Source organism: Salmo salar, chromosome ssa11 (assembly GCF_905237065.1).
Source record: "Salmo salar chromosome ssa11, Ssal_v3.1, whole genome shotgun sequence".
Taxonomy (NCBI): domain Eukaryota; kingdom Metazoa; phylum Chordata; class Actinopteri; order Salmoniformes; family Salmonidae; genus Salmo; species Salmo salar.
In genome coordinates this window covers 89110571-89124613 of record NC_059452.1, presented here as the reverse complement: position 1 = coordinate 89124613, position 14043 = coordinate 89110571, and the positions used below count along the sequence as shown (strand labels likewise).

Sequence of the window (14043 nt, the reverse complement as noted above, 5' to 3'; positions counted from 1 at the left end):
GTAACCACTCAGACTGGTTACCAAGTCGTAAATATTACCACAGTCTTTCTCCGCTTCCATCACTGATTGAGCAAGGCCACGGGCTCTCTTCAGGATTCGGTGACTGAAACACATAGCTAGTTTGATCTGCTATACCCTATTTGGTATGTCTGCCCATGTCATTTACATGAAGCTCTGTCAGATTTGTGTGGCTAAACTAAGTATCTGTGAGGAGTTTTTTATGTGAGGCTGTTGTCTTTGGAACGTTTCCTCTTCATTATCATACTCTTCATGGCGTCTTTTGATTGATGACCTGTCAACCACCTTATACCCAGGTACGAATGCATAGGAGAGGTTCTTGATTCCCTGGACGGGCTTGGAGGGCCCTGCAGGTAACATGGTAACTGGGCCCAGTAGTCTCTGGCTGGGAGGCCCCAGAAGTTTCTAGCTGAGAGGGGCCTGCAGTCTCTAGCTGGTAAGGCCCTGCAACCTCTGTGGGGAAATTTTGAATACCAACTCAGAGTATGCGAATTCCTTGCATTCGAGAACTTGGGATTCTCTCAGATTCCATTGGATTCCTGACCATGGTCTGAAAAGAAAAAGAAAGATGATAAGAATAGAGAAGTCAGACAACAGATGGGGCAAAACATGTTTGAAGGATGTAGCTCTGAGTTCTTTGATTTAATTGGTGAAAAACAGTTATTGTAATTATAACAGGGATCCAGTCTTTGTTGGGCATTAAAAAGTTACCTCCAACAAGAACATTAAAAAACAACAACAACAATGTTTTCATTCCTCACTCTCTCCATGCCTTTGCAGGTAATCATACTGTATGGCACATTCAGTGCAAAGCACCGTGTACGCATACTCCTGAGTTTCAGTTTGCATAGACTAGAGAAGGAGCTAGCAGGGCCACACCAGTAAGGCCCTTGAGATGTCAATGATTAACCTTTTTGTTTTCTTTTCGTTCAGCATACCTACTGTGTGTGTTTAGTCATGCCGTTTGATAAGATTTTATTCACGATGGTCAGAATCCATTTTCATACAACCCAGCAGAACTGTAACATGGTAACATAGTAACATGGTAACTGTAACATGGTAACATGGTAACATGGTAACTATTAACATAGTAACATGGTAACTGTAACATAGTAACATGGTAACATGGTAACTGTAACACAGTAACATGGTAACATGGTAACATGGTACCTGTAACATAGAAACATGGTAACTGTAACACAGTAACATGATAACATGGTAACTGTAACATGGTAACATGGTAACATGGTAACTGTAACATGGATATCATAAAGTGAATGCACCAATTTGTAAGTCGCTCTGGATAAGAGCGTCTGCTAAATGACGTAAATGTAAATGTAAAAATAGTAACATGGTAACATGGTAACATGGTAACTGTAACATGGTAACATGGTAACATGGTAACATGGTAACATGGTAACTGTAACATAGTAACATAGTAACATGGTAACTGTAACATAGTAACATGGTAACATGGTAACTGTAACATAGTAACATGGTAACATGGTAACATGGTAACATAGTCGCATGGTAACATGGTAACTGTAACATGGTAACTGTATATAGTAACTTGGTAACATGGTAACTGTAACATAGTAACATGGTAACATGGGAACTGTAACATAGTAACATGGTAACATAGGAACATGGTAACTGTAACATAGTAACATGGAGACATGATAACTGTAACAAAGTAACATGGTAACATGGTAACTGTAACATAGTAACATGGTGACATGGTAACTGTAACATAGTAACATGGTAACATGGTAACAGTAACATAGTAGCATGGTAACTGTAATATAGTAACATGGTAACTGTAACATAGTAACATGGTAACTGTAACATAGTAACATGGTAACTGTAACATAGTAACATGGTAACATGGTAACATGTAACATAGTAACATGGTAACATGGTAACTGTAACATAGTAACATGGTAACATGGTAACATGGTGACATGGTAACTGTAACATACTAACATGGTAACATGGTAACATGGTAACAGTAACATAGCATGGTAACTGTAATATAGTAACATGGTAACATGGTAACATGTAACATAGTAACATGGTAACATGGTAACTGTAACATAGTAACATGGTAACTGTAACATAGTAACATGGTAACATGGTAACTGTAATATAGTGCCATGGTAACTGTAACATAGTAACAAGGTAACTGTGACATGGTAACATGGTAACTGAAACATAGTAACATGGTAACTGTAACATAGTAACATGGTAACTGTGACATGGTAACATAGTAACATGGTAACATGGTAACATGGTAAGTGTAACATAGTAACATGGTAACTGTAACATGGTAACTGTAACATACTAACATGGTAACTGTAACATAGTAACATGGTAACATGGTAACATGGTAACATGGTAACTGTAACATAGTAACATGGTAACATGGTAACTGTAACATAGTAACATAGTAACATGGTAACTGCAACACAGTAACATGGTAACTGTAACATAGTAACATGGTAACATGGTAACATGGTAACTGTAACATGGTAACTGTAACATAGTAACATGGTAACATGGTAACTGTAACATAGTAACATGGTAACATGGTAACATGGTAACTGTAACATAGTAACATGGTAAGTGTAACATAGTAACATGGTAACTGTAACATAGTAACATGGTAACTGTAACATAGTAACATGGTAACATGGTAACTGTAACATAGTAACATGGTAACTGTAACATAGTAACATGGTAACATGGTAACTGTAACATGGTAACTGTAACATAGTAACATGGTAACATGGTAACTGTAACATGGACACACTTTGCTCTAACATTTAATGTGCTGTTTATGATGATCCTTTTCATACATCCTGATGATGGTCATGGTATGACACCTTGGAAGACGTATATGAGCTCTGTGCCTAATGAGCCGATTCCCTCCCACTCCCTCTACATCCACCTCCATTCTTCACATCACCCTCTACATCCCCCTTCCCCTTTTTCACTGCTGATCAACATTTTCCACATCGTTAATTTCTTATGTCACTTTATTATAATTATTCACAATTAAATGAAGGGTTCTTTATGGATCCCAAAAGCGTTCTACCAAGAACCATGTAGAACCCTTTGTATGAAGGGTTCTTTATGGATCCCAAAGGGGTTCTACCTAGAACCAAAAGGGTTCTCCTATGGGGACAGCTGAATAACCCTTTTAGGTTCTAGATAGCACCTTTTTTTCTAAGAGTGTACCGCCGTGTCGAGCTCTTAGCATGAGCAGAGTGACGGGCGAAACTGGCATTAATAACTCAGTGCCAACGGCAGGGAGTAAACTCCCCAGAGATAAGCAGCGTATTGTAGTGCTCTGGCTCACTCCCTCTCAGGGCAGGAGATAAAGGCCAGGTGGAGATTACATTACATTAATTCCTTTGTCAGAAGCCCTGACCCAGAATGACTTACAAGGTACATTTAGAGCATATAAGAGGGAGAGATGAGCATCAGCCCAAGTACTGACTAATTGTCAATGTCACTGTCAATAACTAGTGGGCCACTGCAATAAGGTAAACAGACTAAAAGGAGAAAACAGAACTAATATATACTGTACTGTACTATGTAGAGAACATCTGATAGTGTAAAGTGCAAAAACATACACTTAATTGTGTCCTATATTCTTTAGCACAGACATCATGGCCTCCCTGTAAGTCTAAAGATTGAAGTAGGAACAAATGGCGCTAATTTGGAAATGCAAATCCACATTTTGAAAAATAACAGTCGGAGAGTATTCCCGCCCAGTCTAGGTGATAAGGAAAACAAGCCTGTGCACACACCTTGAACACCCCCATGATGTCTACAGGCACAAAATTAGCCTGTACACTACCACAGAGTCCCCACAAGCTTGTACAGTACGCTCTACCTAGGCGTTGCCCATTACAACTTAGTTGATAGGTAAGAACTGGGAAAGGTGAGGGATTTTGAGGTAGTGTGAGCAATACCACTCTTGACTGGCTTATTGAAGGAGACAGAAATAAGAGCCAACATTTCGTTTAAAATGTCCTCCACACTGAAAATGGTGCTGCTGCTCGGCATGATGGGTGAGTTACATGTTCATGTATTATGAAATAAATAATAATAATGATATTTCAGTAATGTGAAAGGATTTGGTACCCATATCTCTTGCTCTTACAAATGGGACTCTGGGCACGTTTTGGATTGTTTGGGGTCTGATATTAAAGAATAACATTCAAACCGAATAAAAGTACATAAATATATTTATTAACCCTTTTTTAGGTTGTGGGCATTTAATCACAGTGACGGTTCCCCAAAAGTTTGAGAACGTGACAAAGGGTGAAAGTGCTCTTCTCCAGTGCACCTTTGTTACCACTGAGCAGAAAACCAGTGACCTCATCATCCAGTGGAATTTTATTTCCAAAACCTCCATGGTGCCACAGCAGGTACGTAGACTGATGTTACTTTGTGGTTTTCCTCACTCTGTCTTATGTTGCCACATTGTCACACTCTCTGTGGAGTGTGGGTTCTTCAAAGGGTTTTCCTATGGGGACAGCCAAAGAAACATTTAAGATTATAGATATAACCTTTTTTTCTAAGAGGGAAGGATTGGTGCTTCGGTATTTTAATAAAAAGCAGGTAGGCTACTAGTTCAATATGGCGGTAGCTCTTGAGTTCCCATTTTGTGAAACATCCTGTTAAGACAACAATGAGCCCAGTCACCAGAGCACCAGTCGCTCCCTGCCCTCCAAACACACACTACAAGTGAATTATTCGATATGGTGCCAAATAAGGGTTCTTTGACTTGTAACCAAAGCAGAACCCTTTTTGGTGGTATATGGAATATTTTTTGGAAGGTTCTATAAAGAATCATGCTTATAAGTTTTTAAATGGAATATGTATGGTGCTATAAATAACTATTTCCTAAGGTTCTACAAAGAACCTTTAAAAAAAAGGTTCTATATATATCCCCAAAAAAGGCTTCTTCTACGGTTACAACCCTTTTTGAGGCTATATAGAATCCTTTTTTAAGATCTTTATAGAACCTTTACGGAGAATGGTTCTATAAAGAACTTTTCTCAATCTCAAATGTTCTTTGTAGAACCATACAGGGTTTTTAGTTGTGGTTCAAAAGCCATATTATATTGTTAAAATTCCATAGGTTTTATTATTGTGTTCATTAACTAATTGAATCAGGTGTGCTAGCTCTGGAACAGCTGGAGGTCCCTGAGTAGAAAATGTAGAACTACTGACTTAATCTACCATTCTCAATTCACACATGACCATACATGAGTCTTTTAATAGACACTGTTACTGACCATAGTCACAAAGTGTAGTAGCGTAACACAGCAGATTAGATAAACTAGTTGCACAAAAAGAGCTGTGCTCAAACCACGCCGCAAAATATTCGAAAGAGCCACAACCCCTACATTTTAATTATCACAAAAAGAGGAAAGAACCCTTTTTTGAACTGCAAATAACCATTGAAGGGCTCAAATTATGGTCAGTATGGTTCCACATAGAACCACCACCCTTCCAAAAGAACCCTTGAGGAACCCTCATTTTTTGTGTGTAGAAGTCGTCTCTGAAATATCAACACGAAATCTGTCAATCAGTGCACAAATTGTTATGTTTTTGGTAAGAAGGGGTTTTCCAGTGGTTTTATGTAGGCTCTAACACATTCTTGCTGTTACTTGTTAGGTGTATTACTCTCAGTCAGGAGAGGGTGTGATTTCCAAACCATATGAAGGCAGGTTGAAGCCTTCCAGCTCTCCAGCTTCTACCAACAATGCCTCAATAACAATAAGCAACATGAAAGTGTCCGACGCAGGGGCCTACACCTGCGAAGTCCGCAACTTCCCTGATGTCAGTGGGAAGACTGAGGCAACTATCATTGTCAACATTCTTGGTAAGTTCTGTTTTAGGTAAGTCACATATAATAATTAAATAGTAACGTATATCCTTCTTCCTATGTTAGTGTCAACACAACACACAACCAGACCTATGAAGCAGTGATCCTGTTTTTCCTAATCTGAGTTTTGTGATCATTGAATTACATGCCGTCTGTGATTCCATTCATTCACAGAGTTACCAGGACAACCTTGCTGGCCTCAGTATCCACAGTAGTTTCCATGGGAACTGGAGCAGACTAGTATCTTCATTGTCAGTGTCAGAAATTAGAACAGGAACACAGCAGTACAAGACCACCTCCCGACATGTCTCGTAGTCCTCAGGAATAGAATGGAGAAACACATGACTCTATTTTCGATTTAATGAATGATTCCCAGTTCGATAAAGCAGAGGGGTTGTAGTGAAGCATTATGGGGAAGGTAGTACACTGTATTCAGTCCTAACATGGACATGGTCTTTTATTTTTTATTGTTAATACATTTGATTGTACCAATCCACAATGGCTGCTCATCTTACAAATAATATACTTGCCTATAATTGGTCATGTCTGTTGTATAAATGTGTCATTTTAGTCACCGTAAACACTGCAAGTACCATGATGTACAACGTCACCATTGTAACCATAGCAAAGCATTAGAGACACTCAGGGGGATGACTTTATCTTTGCTAGACTGCTCATGTTTGATTGAATATATCACTGTAATGACTGGTATCAAGCGCTGGAATTCAGTGTTCTGCATTCCAACGTCAAACGTACCTACTACTAGACCAAATAGCTAGCTACTGGTCCAGGGCAAGTGTTGATTTTTTATGTCAAACTTGGCTGTACCCTTTGGAAACTTTCTCTGATTACCGGATCAACTGGGTCCAGATTGCAGCATATTACGTAATGTTAACACATGCTCTCTCTCTATCACATGGTCTGTAAGAGATGCCCTCTGTGCCGTTCTGTGCTGTCCATGGTGATGTGGAGTCTGGTCACCTGGTTACCCTCACCTGCCACAGTGTGCAGGGAAGCCCCACCCCCTCCTATACCTGGACAAGACTGGACCAGGACAAGACCAAGAAACCTGTGCTGGGGTACACCGGTGGGTTGTCATACTGTTCCTCCATTCTCCATCACTCCTTTGTGCTCTGATTCATTTTTGCTAGACTTTTATTCTTTCTTTTTCTTTTCAGATCCAAAAATAGGATCCTTGTATATTACAAACATATCCCAGTTTGAGTTTGGAGAGTACCAGTGCAGTGCCTCTAATGATGTGGGAGCTGAAACTTGCACTGTGGAGCTCAACCATGGTACGGGTAACATATGTGATATTGTTTTTCCTTGTTTATATGATCTGCACACTGCTGTAGACACTGATGTAACTAATCTTACCAATAACCCGCCCTTTAACAGAGCTAGGTGACGGGGCCATTGCTGGTGCAGTCATTGGAGCACTTCTTGGAGCTCTCCTAATCATCCTTATTGTCTTGTACATGACACACTCCATGAAGAAGCAGAAATACAAGGATACCAAGGAAACGGAGATGCAGTGAGTGGTTATGATTTGGGCTGCACTATGAACTCATTGACAGTAATACAATTGAAATGTGTGGTGCAGTGTTTCACCTATAATTCCTCTCCCCCTCCAGGGCCAAACCTAAGAGTTCAACCACGGTGGCATATGAAGGCGTCCCTACCATGGAGAGTAGCCACCAGGCCTCTGTAACCTCCGGAGGGGTTCCCATGGCAACACACAGCCACGTCTATGCTGACGCTGATGGAGAAGAGGCCGAGGCTTAGGAGAAGCCTGACACACACGTCTGGGGTGACATCACTGTCTGGGGTGACATCACTGATCTGAAAAACACTGCTGCACTGAAGGTTACCAATGCCTGTGTGTTTGGAGAGAGCATCCATAGCATTTTCTATTTTGTTTCTGAGTTTGTGTTTTTGTATAATGTGTGTTTTATTGACACATTTAAATAATGCTTCGTATTTGTTTTGTCACTTTAAGAAACTTAAAGTTATTGTATTCCGAATATCTTTATTTCACACGCAAAAAATACTAATCACTCTACAGCCTGATTAATTCTAATATGTGGTAATCCATCCATTCCCTGACTAGATTTCATGATCTAATGACAATTGCATATTCATTGTGACATTCTAACCAATGATGACTCATCCAGGTTTTCTGGAAAAAATAAAGAATTTTGCATAAACTGTTTCATTACTAATGTGGATATTCACATGCTTTGGAATGACATGGGGTAAATCCTGAGCCTGAGGAGAGCTCTATACTGTATGTTTGGGCTGTAAGGACTGTGATGACTCCCTGAGTCCCTGTGGACTTTCCAGGCACCCTGAGGAGAGTAACATGAGATGAGCACAGCCAATCAGAGGTGGACTCAGTCATTTGACCTTAACGCCTCGCTGCTGTCTCCAATAAATACATTTCTAAGAAATAGAATGGAATATAAGACTAGAATAGTGCTCTTTGTTAATGTTGGGTTAACCCTTTTTTCATTTTAGGGAGATGGAGAGAGCTGTGTGAGTGCGGAGTCGATCTGATCCCGAAGTACGATTCAGATAAGCATGAAAAGAGAGAAGGTTAGTGGACCTATGTCTCTGGTGTGGACAGATTAATACTCCAGAGAATTGGCCCGAACAGTAATGAAAAAAATTGTGATAAAATATTATGCCACATGCTGATTCAAAGACAGTATGAATGACCAGTAGGGGGAGCTGAAAGTCCAGAACTGGTGTTACTGTTAACAAAAACACCAGAAACAACCAAGACTCCTGAAGTGTCTGATTAAACAGAAGATAAGAATGGGTTTTAATTTACCGGTTATACTACATACAAATCACAGAAAATAAGATTGTCAACAGATATTTTACTCCAAAGTCAACTCATCCGAAATGCAAATATCCTAAATATGCACCAATCAGTATTTATCCAAGATTTGAAATGTCTGGCAGAGATATCATCAATGTGAATGTCTGGCTTTGAACAGCGGGTATATCACTCTTTCCTCTGCTCCTCCATTTCAACTGATAAGTCTCTGTGATCAATCTATGCTGTCAGTCGAAGCCGAGCCTTTTGAGCAGTAGGTAATAACACAAACTAATTCAACCAATAATTGATTTGATAAATCAGTGAATAACTGAGTGAATCCTAACAGTGATTGGATAAGACTACTTAAAACATAGATAATGTATTGCTTCTACTATACAGACTACTCACATACTTACTTAAATTGATCAGTACTCTCTTATCATTTAATATCAATGTACTTTAATATAAATGTTTTGAAAGCAAGAGAACAATGATTCCATAATAATTACAGAATCTCAAAGTGTTTTCTGAGGAGATAATCTGTCATGAACATGAAATTAAGTTTAATTCCAAAACACTATATAGCCATTTTCAGGACTGTTGGTAAATTAGCTTTTATTGTTTAAAGAAATTCTGAAAGAGATTGGTGTGTTTTTTCCCTATCTAATCATTACATGGGGTTGTTCAATGACAGATATGTATTTGTTTTAAATCTGTCACTTGATGGTTCCATTTCAGAGAGACAAATAATCATAATAGAAAAATGCTATATGTCTACCTCACTGTCAGAGAAATAAGTAGTACTGCTAGGTTTTACACAGTCAAATGTAACAAATAACAACTTTTTTTAAAGAAATATACAAATTATACATTTGTGCCATCAACATTAAATGATGAAATACAATACTATGAGATCTGTATGTAAAACGTTTCTTCTTCCTTCTCTTTTCCCACTAGCACTGACTTTGATGATAAATATTTGTTGAGGGAAAATGTACTTGATACGATTGTGATGTGTTGTTGTCTCACCTAGCTGTCTTAAGATGAATGCACTCATTGTAAGTCGCTTTGGAGAAGAGCATCTGCTAAATTACTAGAATGTAAAATTACATTGAGTATGCTGACAATCAAATATACATGATACAAACATTCCATTACAGCTAAACAATGGATATATAGCGTTTTGGGAGAAGAAAAAAAACGTTTTCATACATACAAAAAATCTGAGAACGGTAATATTTTACACAGACATGAAGGTACCCCTAAGCAATCATTCTGATGAAAAAACACAAATGTGAGAAATTGGTGGATAGAGAGTTTTGGAAAGAAACTCTTCAAATGAAAGCAATGTTGGTGAACTTAACTAATGCAATTGTAAAAGACAAATACCTCCACATATAAACTTCATGGCTCTCTATCGTGTGAAAATATATATGTACTGATCCCATGTCAGAAAAAAACATTATTTTAAAAAGCGCACAAGACTGGCACAAGCCTTTGTCAGTGTACTTCATTTAATGAATACATTTTCCGACAGCATAGGGTCGGAAAATCATAGGGTGAGTAAGTAGGTCATTTACTTGAAATGAAACAGCATACTCATCTTGGGGAATCCTTGTGCGTAAGACATTTAAAAGGTCATGTTGTATATTGCCCTTTTAACCATGAGAACATAAGGTCACCCTCCATAAGTGTGAGTAACATACTCAAACAAAAAATAATGCAAAAATTCTCATAAAAAAAATATATAAACATTCTTACTGGACCAACATTTATACAAAGTCCAGTAAGAACTTGATAACAAGAGTTCATATTTATATATATATATATACACATTTCATAATGTACATTTAATAATATCCTTCTATACTTATTTTATAGAGTCAATAGTATTAACAGTATTAACACGTATTATACATTATCTTTTTCAGTTAATCCAACTTTGTTTACTGTCCATTATCCAAATGAATTTGTGCAAAATGTCCCTGCCTTAGATACTGTAGCTCTATATCTCTGTAATAGATCGGTTAATACTGATGCGTCTGCGGTTAACAGCGTACATGGTCTTGAACTGCCCCTGCAGGGCACAGAGGATGGTCCTCCTGTAGGTACAGGACAGGAAGTAGTAGATGATGGGGTCCAGACAGCTGTTGAGGGCAGACAGGAGCAGAGTGAGCTCGTTGAGGATGTGGAGAATCTGCTTACTGCCCAGGGCCTGGATCACATCCACCTGGGCTAGCACATAGGGCACTCTCACCAGGTGGTATGGCAGGAAGCAGAGCGTGAAGATTACCGGCACCACAAAGGTCTTCAGGATCACCCTGCTCTTCCTCCGCTGGGCCTTGGGGTCCCGATTGCCTAAGGACATGTTCCTCAGCTTGGTGGTTATCCGAGCGTAGAAGCAGATAAAGAGGAGGAAGATGGCATAAAAGAAGGCCACCACGGTGAGGTTGGCCATGCCCCCCAGGAGTCCTTTGTGGTGGAAGTGGAAGCAGATCCTGTCACAGGGGCCCTCCTTGTCTTTCCTTAGGGAAAAAAAAGACATGGCCAGGACCAGACCTGCCCACACGGAGAAGGACGCCCGGTGGCTCCACCGCACCTTGTGGATTCTCAGGACCCACACAGGCTTGATGATCTTCAGGTAGCGATCCAGACTGATCAGGCTGAGGAACAGGATGCTGGCATACATGTTGACGTAGAAGAAGACGCCCAGTACCTTGCAGAGATAAAAGGGGCCTGGGCTGTTGTGGTAGTAGACCCGCAGGGGAAGACACATCACCAGCAGGATGTCAGCCATGGCCAGGTGGTTCATGTACACAGCCATGGACGAGTCAGAGTGTTTCCTCAGGAAGAACACAAATATGGTCATGATGTTGCTGACCAGGCCGAAGAAGAAGATTATTGAGTAGAGAATTGGTAAGGCAGGAGAGAGGATGCTGTCATGGATCTCACAGGAGGTGCTGTTCACATCAAGCCCACTGGAGTTGTCTCCTAGTTGCCTCATCGTCCCACTAACAGGGTGGTATTCAATCTAGTCCCACTGGCCGAGACACAAGCTGAATTACAAGGACGACGCACTCTGATCAATCTCCTAAAGAAAGGCAAACGTGTAATTAAAACCCATGCATTTCAAGGACAGCATTTTATAAACACCATGCATACATGGATTTTCTTTCAATGGAAGGAAACAAATGTTGATCAAATCATTTGACCAAATAAAATAAAAATAAACATTTTAAGTGATGAAAATTGCAATATTTGTATAATATATGCTATTATAACTATTATCAAGCCGTGTTATTACAACAGGAAATTTAAGCGAGAACTTACCTGAGTAGCTGCTCTGCCCTCCGCTTCGCTCCACTCTCAGTCTCAGACTGAAATGAATGAGTTCCTGTCCATGAGCAGTGCTTTTGACAGAACTAAGTCCCATCAAGGAAATACTGAAGTGAGTCAGCCATCAAATATCCCCTGTCGCGGCAGCTTCTGTGGCTTCCTCTAGCGCACAGCTTTCAGCAAAGGGAAAATGACACAGACGTTTCTGAGTGCCCTGTCTTGACGTTGACATAGCTAGATGTGGAGGAGTAATACTTGAAGAAAAAACAACATTGTCTTGACATCATTGTTTTGGGGACTATAAGAGGTTATGATATTCTGCCCCTGGGTCTATGGAGTACAATCATTTTGCAGCAGATTCCTTTGCTTGTCATATGTGAATATGATTATTAAATAATATTACACATTATTGGAATACAGGTTATGTTTCACCAAGGGAAATACTACATTTACAGAAGTACGACAAGGTACAACGATTTACCATAATCAATTTACCTCTGCTGAGAACACTCAGCAGAGTTCATATTCCATCCCCACAACTACCTCTTCTTATGTAACTTATTCATAAAGAACAGCGATTGTGTATGTTGTTGAGGAACACAAGAAGAGCACACTGGAAGTTCTCACTTCTGCTCAAGAAATGATTGGACTATCATATGTCATATTTAAATCTCCACAGGACTGGCCACCCCTCAGAGCCTGGTTCTTCTCTAAGTTTCTTCCTAGTTTCCTGCCTGCTAGGGAGTTTTTCCTAGACACTGTGCTTCTGCATCTGCATTGCGTGCTCTGGGATTTTATGCTGGGTATCTGATGTAAAAAAGGCTTTACAAAATGTATAACAATTTTATTTTACTTTACGACTGATTTTGAAAGAGTTGGGCCTCACAATTCAAAGATTGTGTCAGCTTTCTCAAATACCGTGACATGATGACTTGATATCTGCCTTATTTAGACAATAGTATGTCCTATCAAACACAACTAACAATGAATGACCAATAGCACACAACTATTTATGAATAGGAGGAACAAGAATATTACTTCCTATGCGTATTAAATACTAAAACAGTCTCAATAGTAAATCTGATCATGTAAGGGGAAGTTGGAGATTTGGATGAATATTTGGATGCTTCAAGTGACTTCCTACTTCATGAACATGGGACTCACCCACAAACAGGACCGAGCCTGGCCTGTTGAGGAGTGACAGACTCCATCCAAGCTGGAGGGGTGCTCTCATCTTATCTACGAACATAGACAGGGCTCTAACTCCCCTAGCTCCACAATGAAATAGGGTGCAGGCCAGGCAGCATGCTGTTAGCCAGCCTGCCAGCTTAGTGGAGTCTGCCACTAGCACAGTCAGTGTAGTCAGCTCAGCTATCCCCATTGAGACCGTGTCTGTGCCTCGACCTAGGTTGGGCAAAATTAAAGATGGCGGTGTTCGCCTTAGCAATCTCACTAGAATAAAGACCTCCTCCATTCCTGTCATTATTGAAAGAGATCGTGATACCTCACATCTCAAAATAGGGATACTTAATGTTAGATCCCTCACTCGAAAGGCAGTTATAGTCAATGAACTAATCACTGATCATAATCTTGATGTGATTGGCCTGACTGAAACATGGCTTAAGCCTGATGAATTTACTGTGTTAAATGAGGCCTCACCCCCTGGTTACACTAGTGACCATATCCCCCGCGCAACCCGCAAAGGCGGAGGTGTTGCTAACATTTACGATAGCAAATTTCAATTTACCAAAAAAAAAACAACGACGTTTTCGTCTTTTGAGCCTCTAGTCATGAAATCTATGCAGCCTACTCAATCACTTTTTATAGCTACTGTTTACAGGCCAGCTGGGCCATATGCCGCATTCCTCACTGAGTTCCCTGAATTCCTATCGGACCTTGTAGTCATCGCAGACAATATTCTAATTTTTGGTGACTTTAATATTCACATGGAAAAGTCCACCGA

General features: G+C 39.8%; 2 protein-coding genes across 2 annotated transcripts; one reads left to right on the top strand and one right to left on the bottom strand.

Annotated features, from left to right (window-relative positions):
- Positions 1–3821: 3821 nt before the first annotated feature.
- LOC106563400 (V-set and immunoglobulin domain-containing protein 1) lies at positions 3822–8127 on the top strand. Its single transcript, XM_014128926.2, has 7 exons — positions 3822–4094; positions 4291–4454; positions 5710–5917; positions 6849–7007; positions 7099–7215; positions 7319–7454; positions 7555–8127. The coding sequence occupies exons 1-7, from the start codon at positions 4052–4054 to the stop codon at positions 7703–7705; spliced, it is 978 nt and encodes a 325-aa protein (XP_013984401.1). The 5' UTR covers positions 3822–4051; the 3' UTR covers positions 7706–8127.
- Positions 8128–9183: 1056 nt separating this feature from the next.
- On the bottom strand, positions 9184–12270 carry LOC106563396 (probable G-protein coupled receptor 34). The gene is made up of 2 exons (XM_014128912.2): positions 12075–12270; positions 9184–11835 (listed from the first exon to the last, which is right to left on the bottom strand). Exon 2 carries the CDS (start codon positions 11746–11748, stop codon positions 10750–10752), a length of 999 nt encoding a protein of 332 aa, XP_013984387.1. The 5' UTR covers positions 11749–11835; positions 12075–12270; the 3' UTR covers positions 9184–10749.
- Positions 12271–14043: the final 1773 nt, after the last annotated feature.

Bases quoted from the DNA above. Each gene is read 5' to 3' on its own strand.
- LOC106563396 (XM_014128912.2), bottom strand. From the start codon at position 11,748: ATGAGGCAACTAGGAGACAACTCCAGTGGGCTTGATGTGAACAGCACC.
- LOC106563400 (XM_014128926.2), top strand. From the start codon at position 4,052: ATGTCCTCCACACTGAAAATGGTGCTGCTGCTCGGCATGATGG. The intron at 5,918-6,848 runs GTAAGTTCTGTT...ATGGTCTGTAAG, and splicing joins TATCATTGTCAACATTCTTG to AGATGCCCTCTGTGCCGTTC. The intron at 7,216-7,318 runs GTACGGGTAACA...GCCCTTTAACAG, and splicing joins CACTGTGGAGCTCAACCATG to AGCTAGGTGACGGGGCCATT.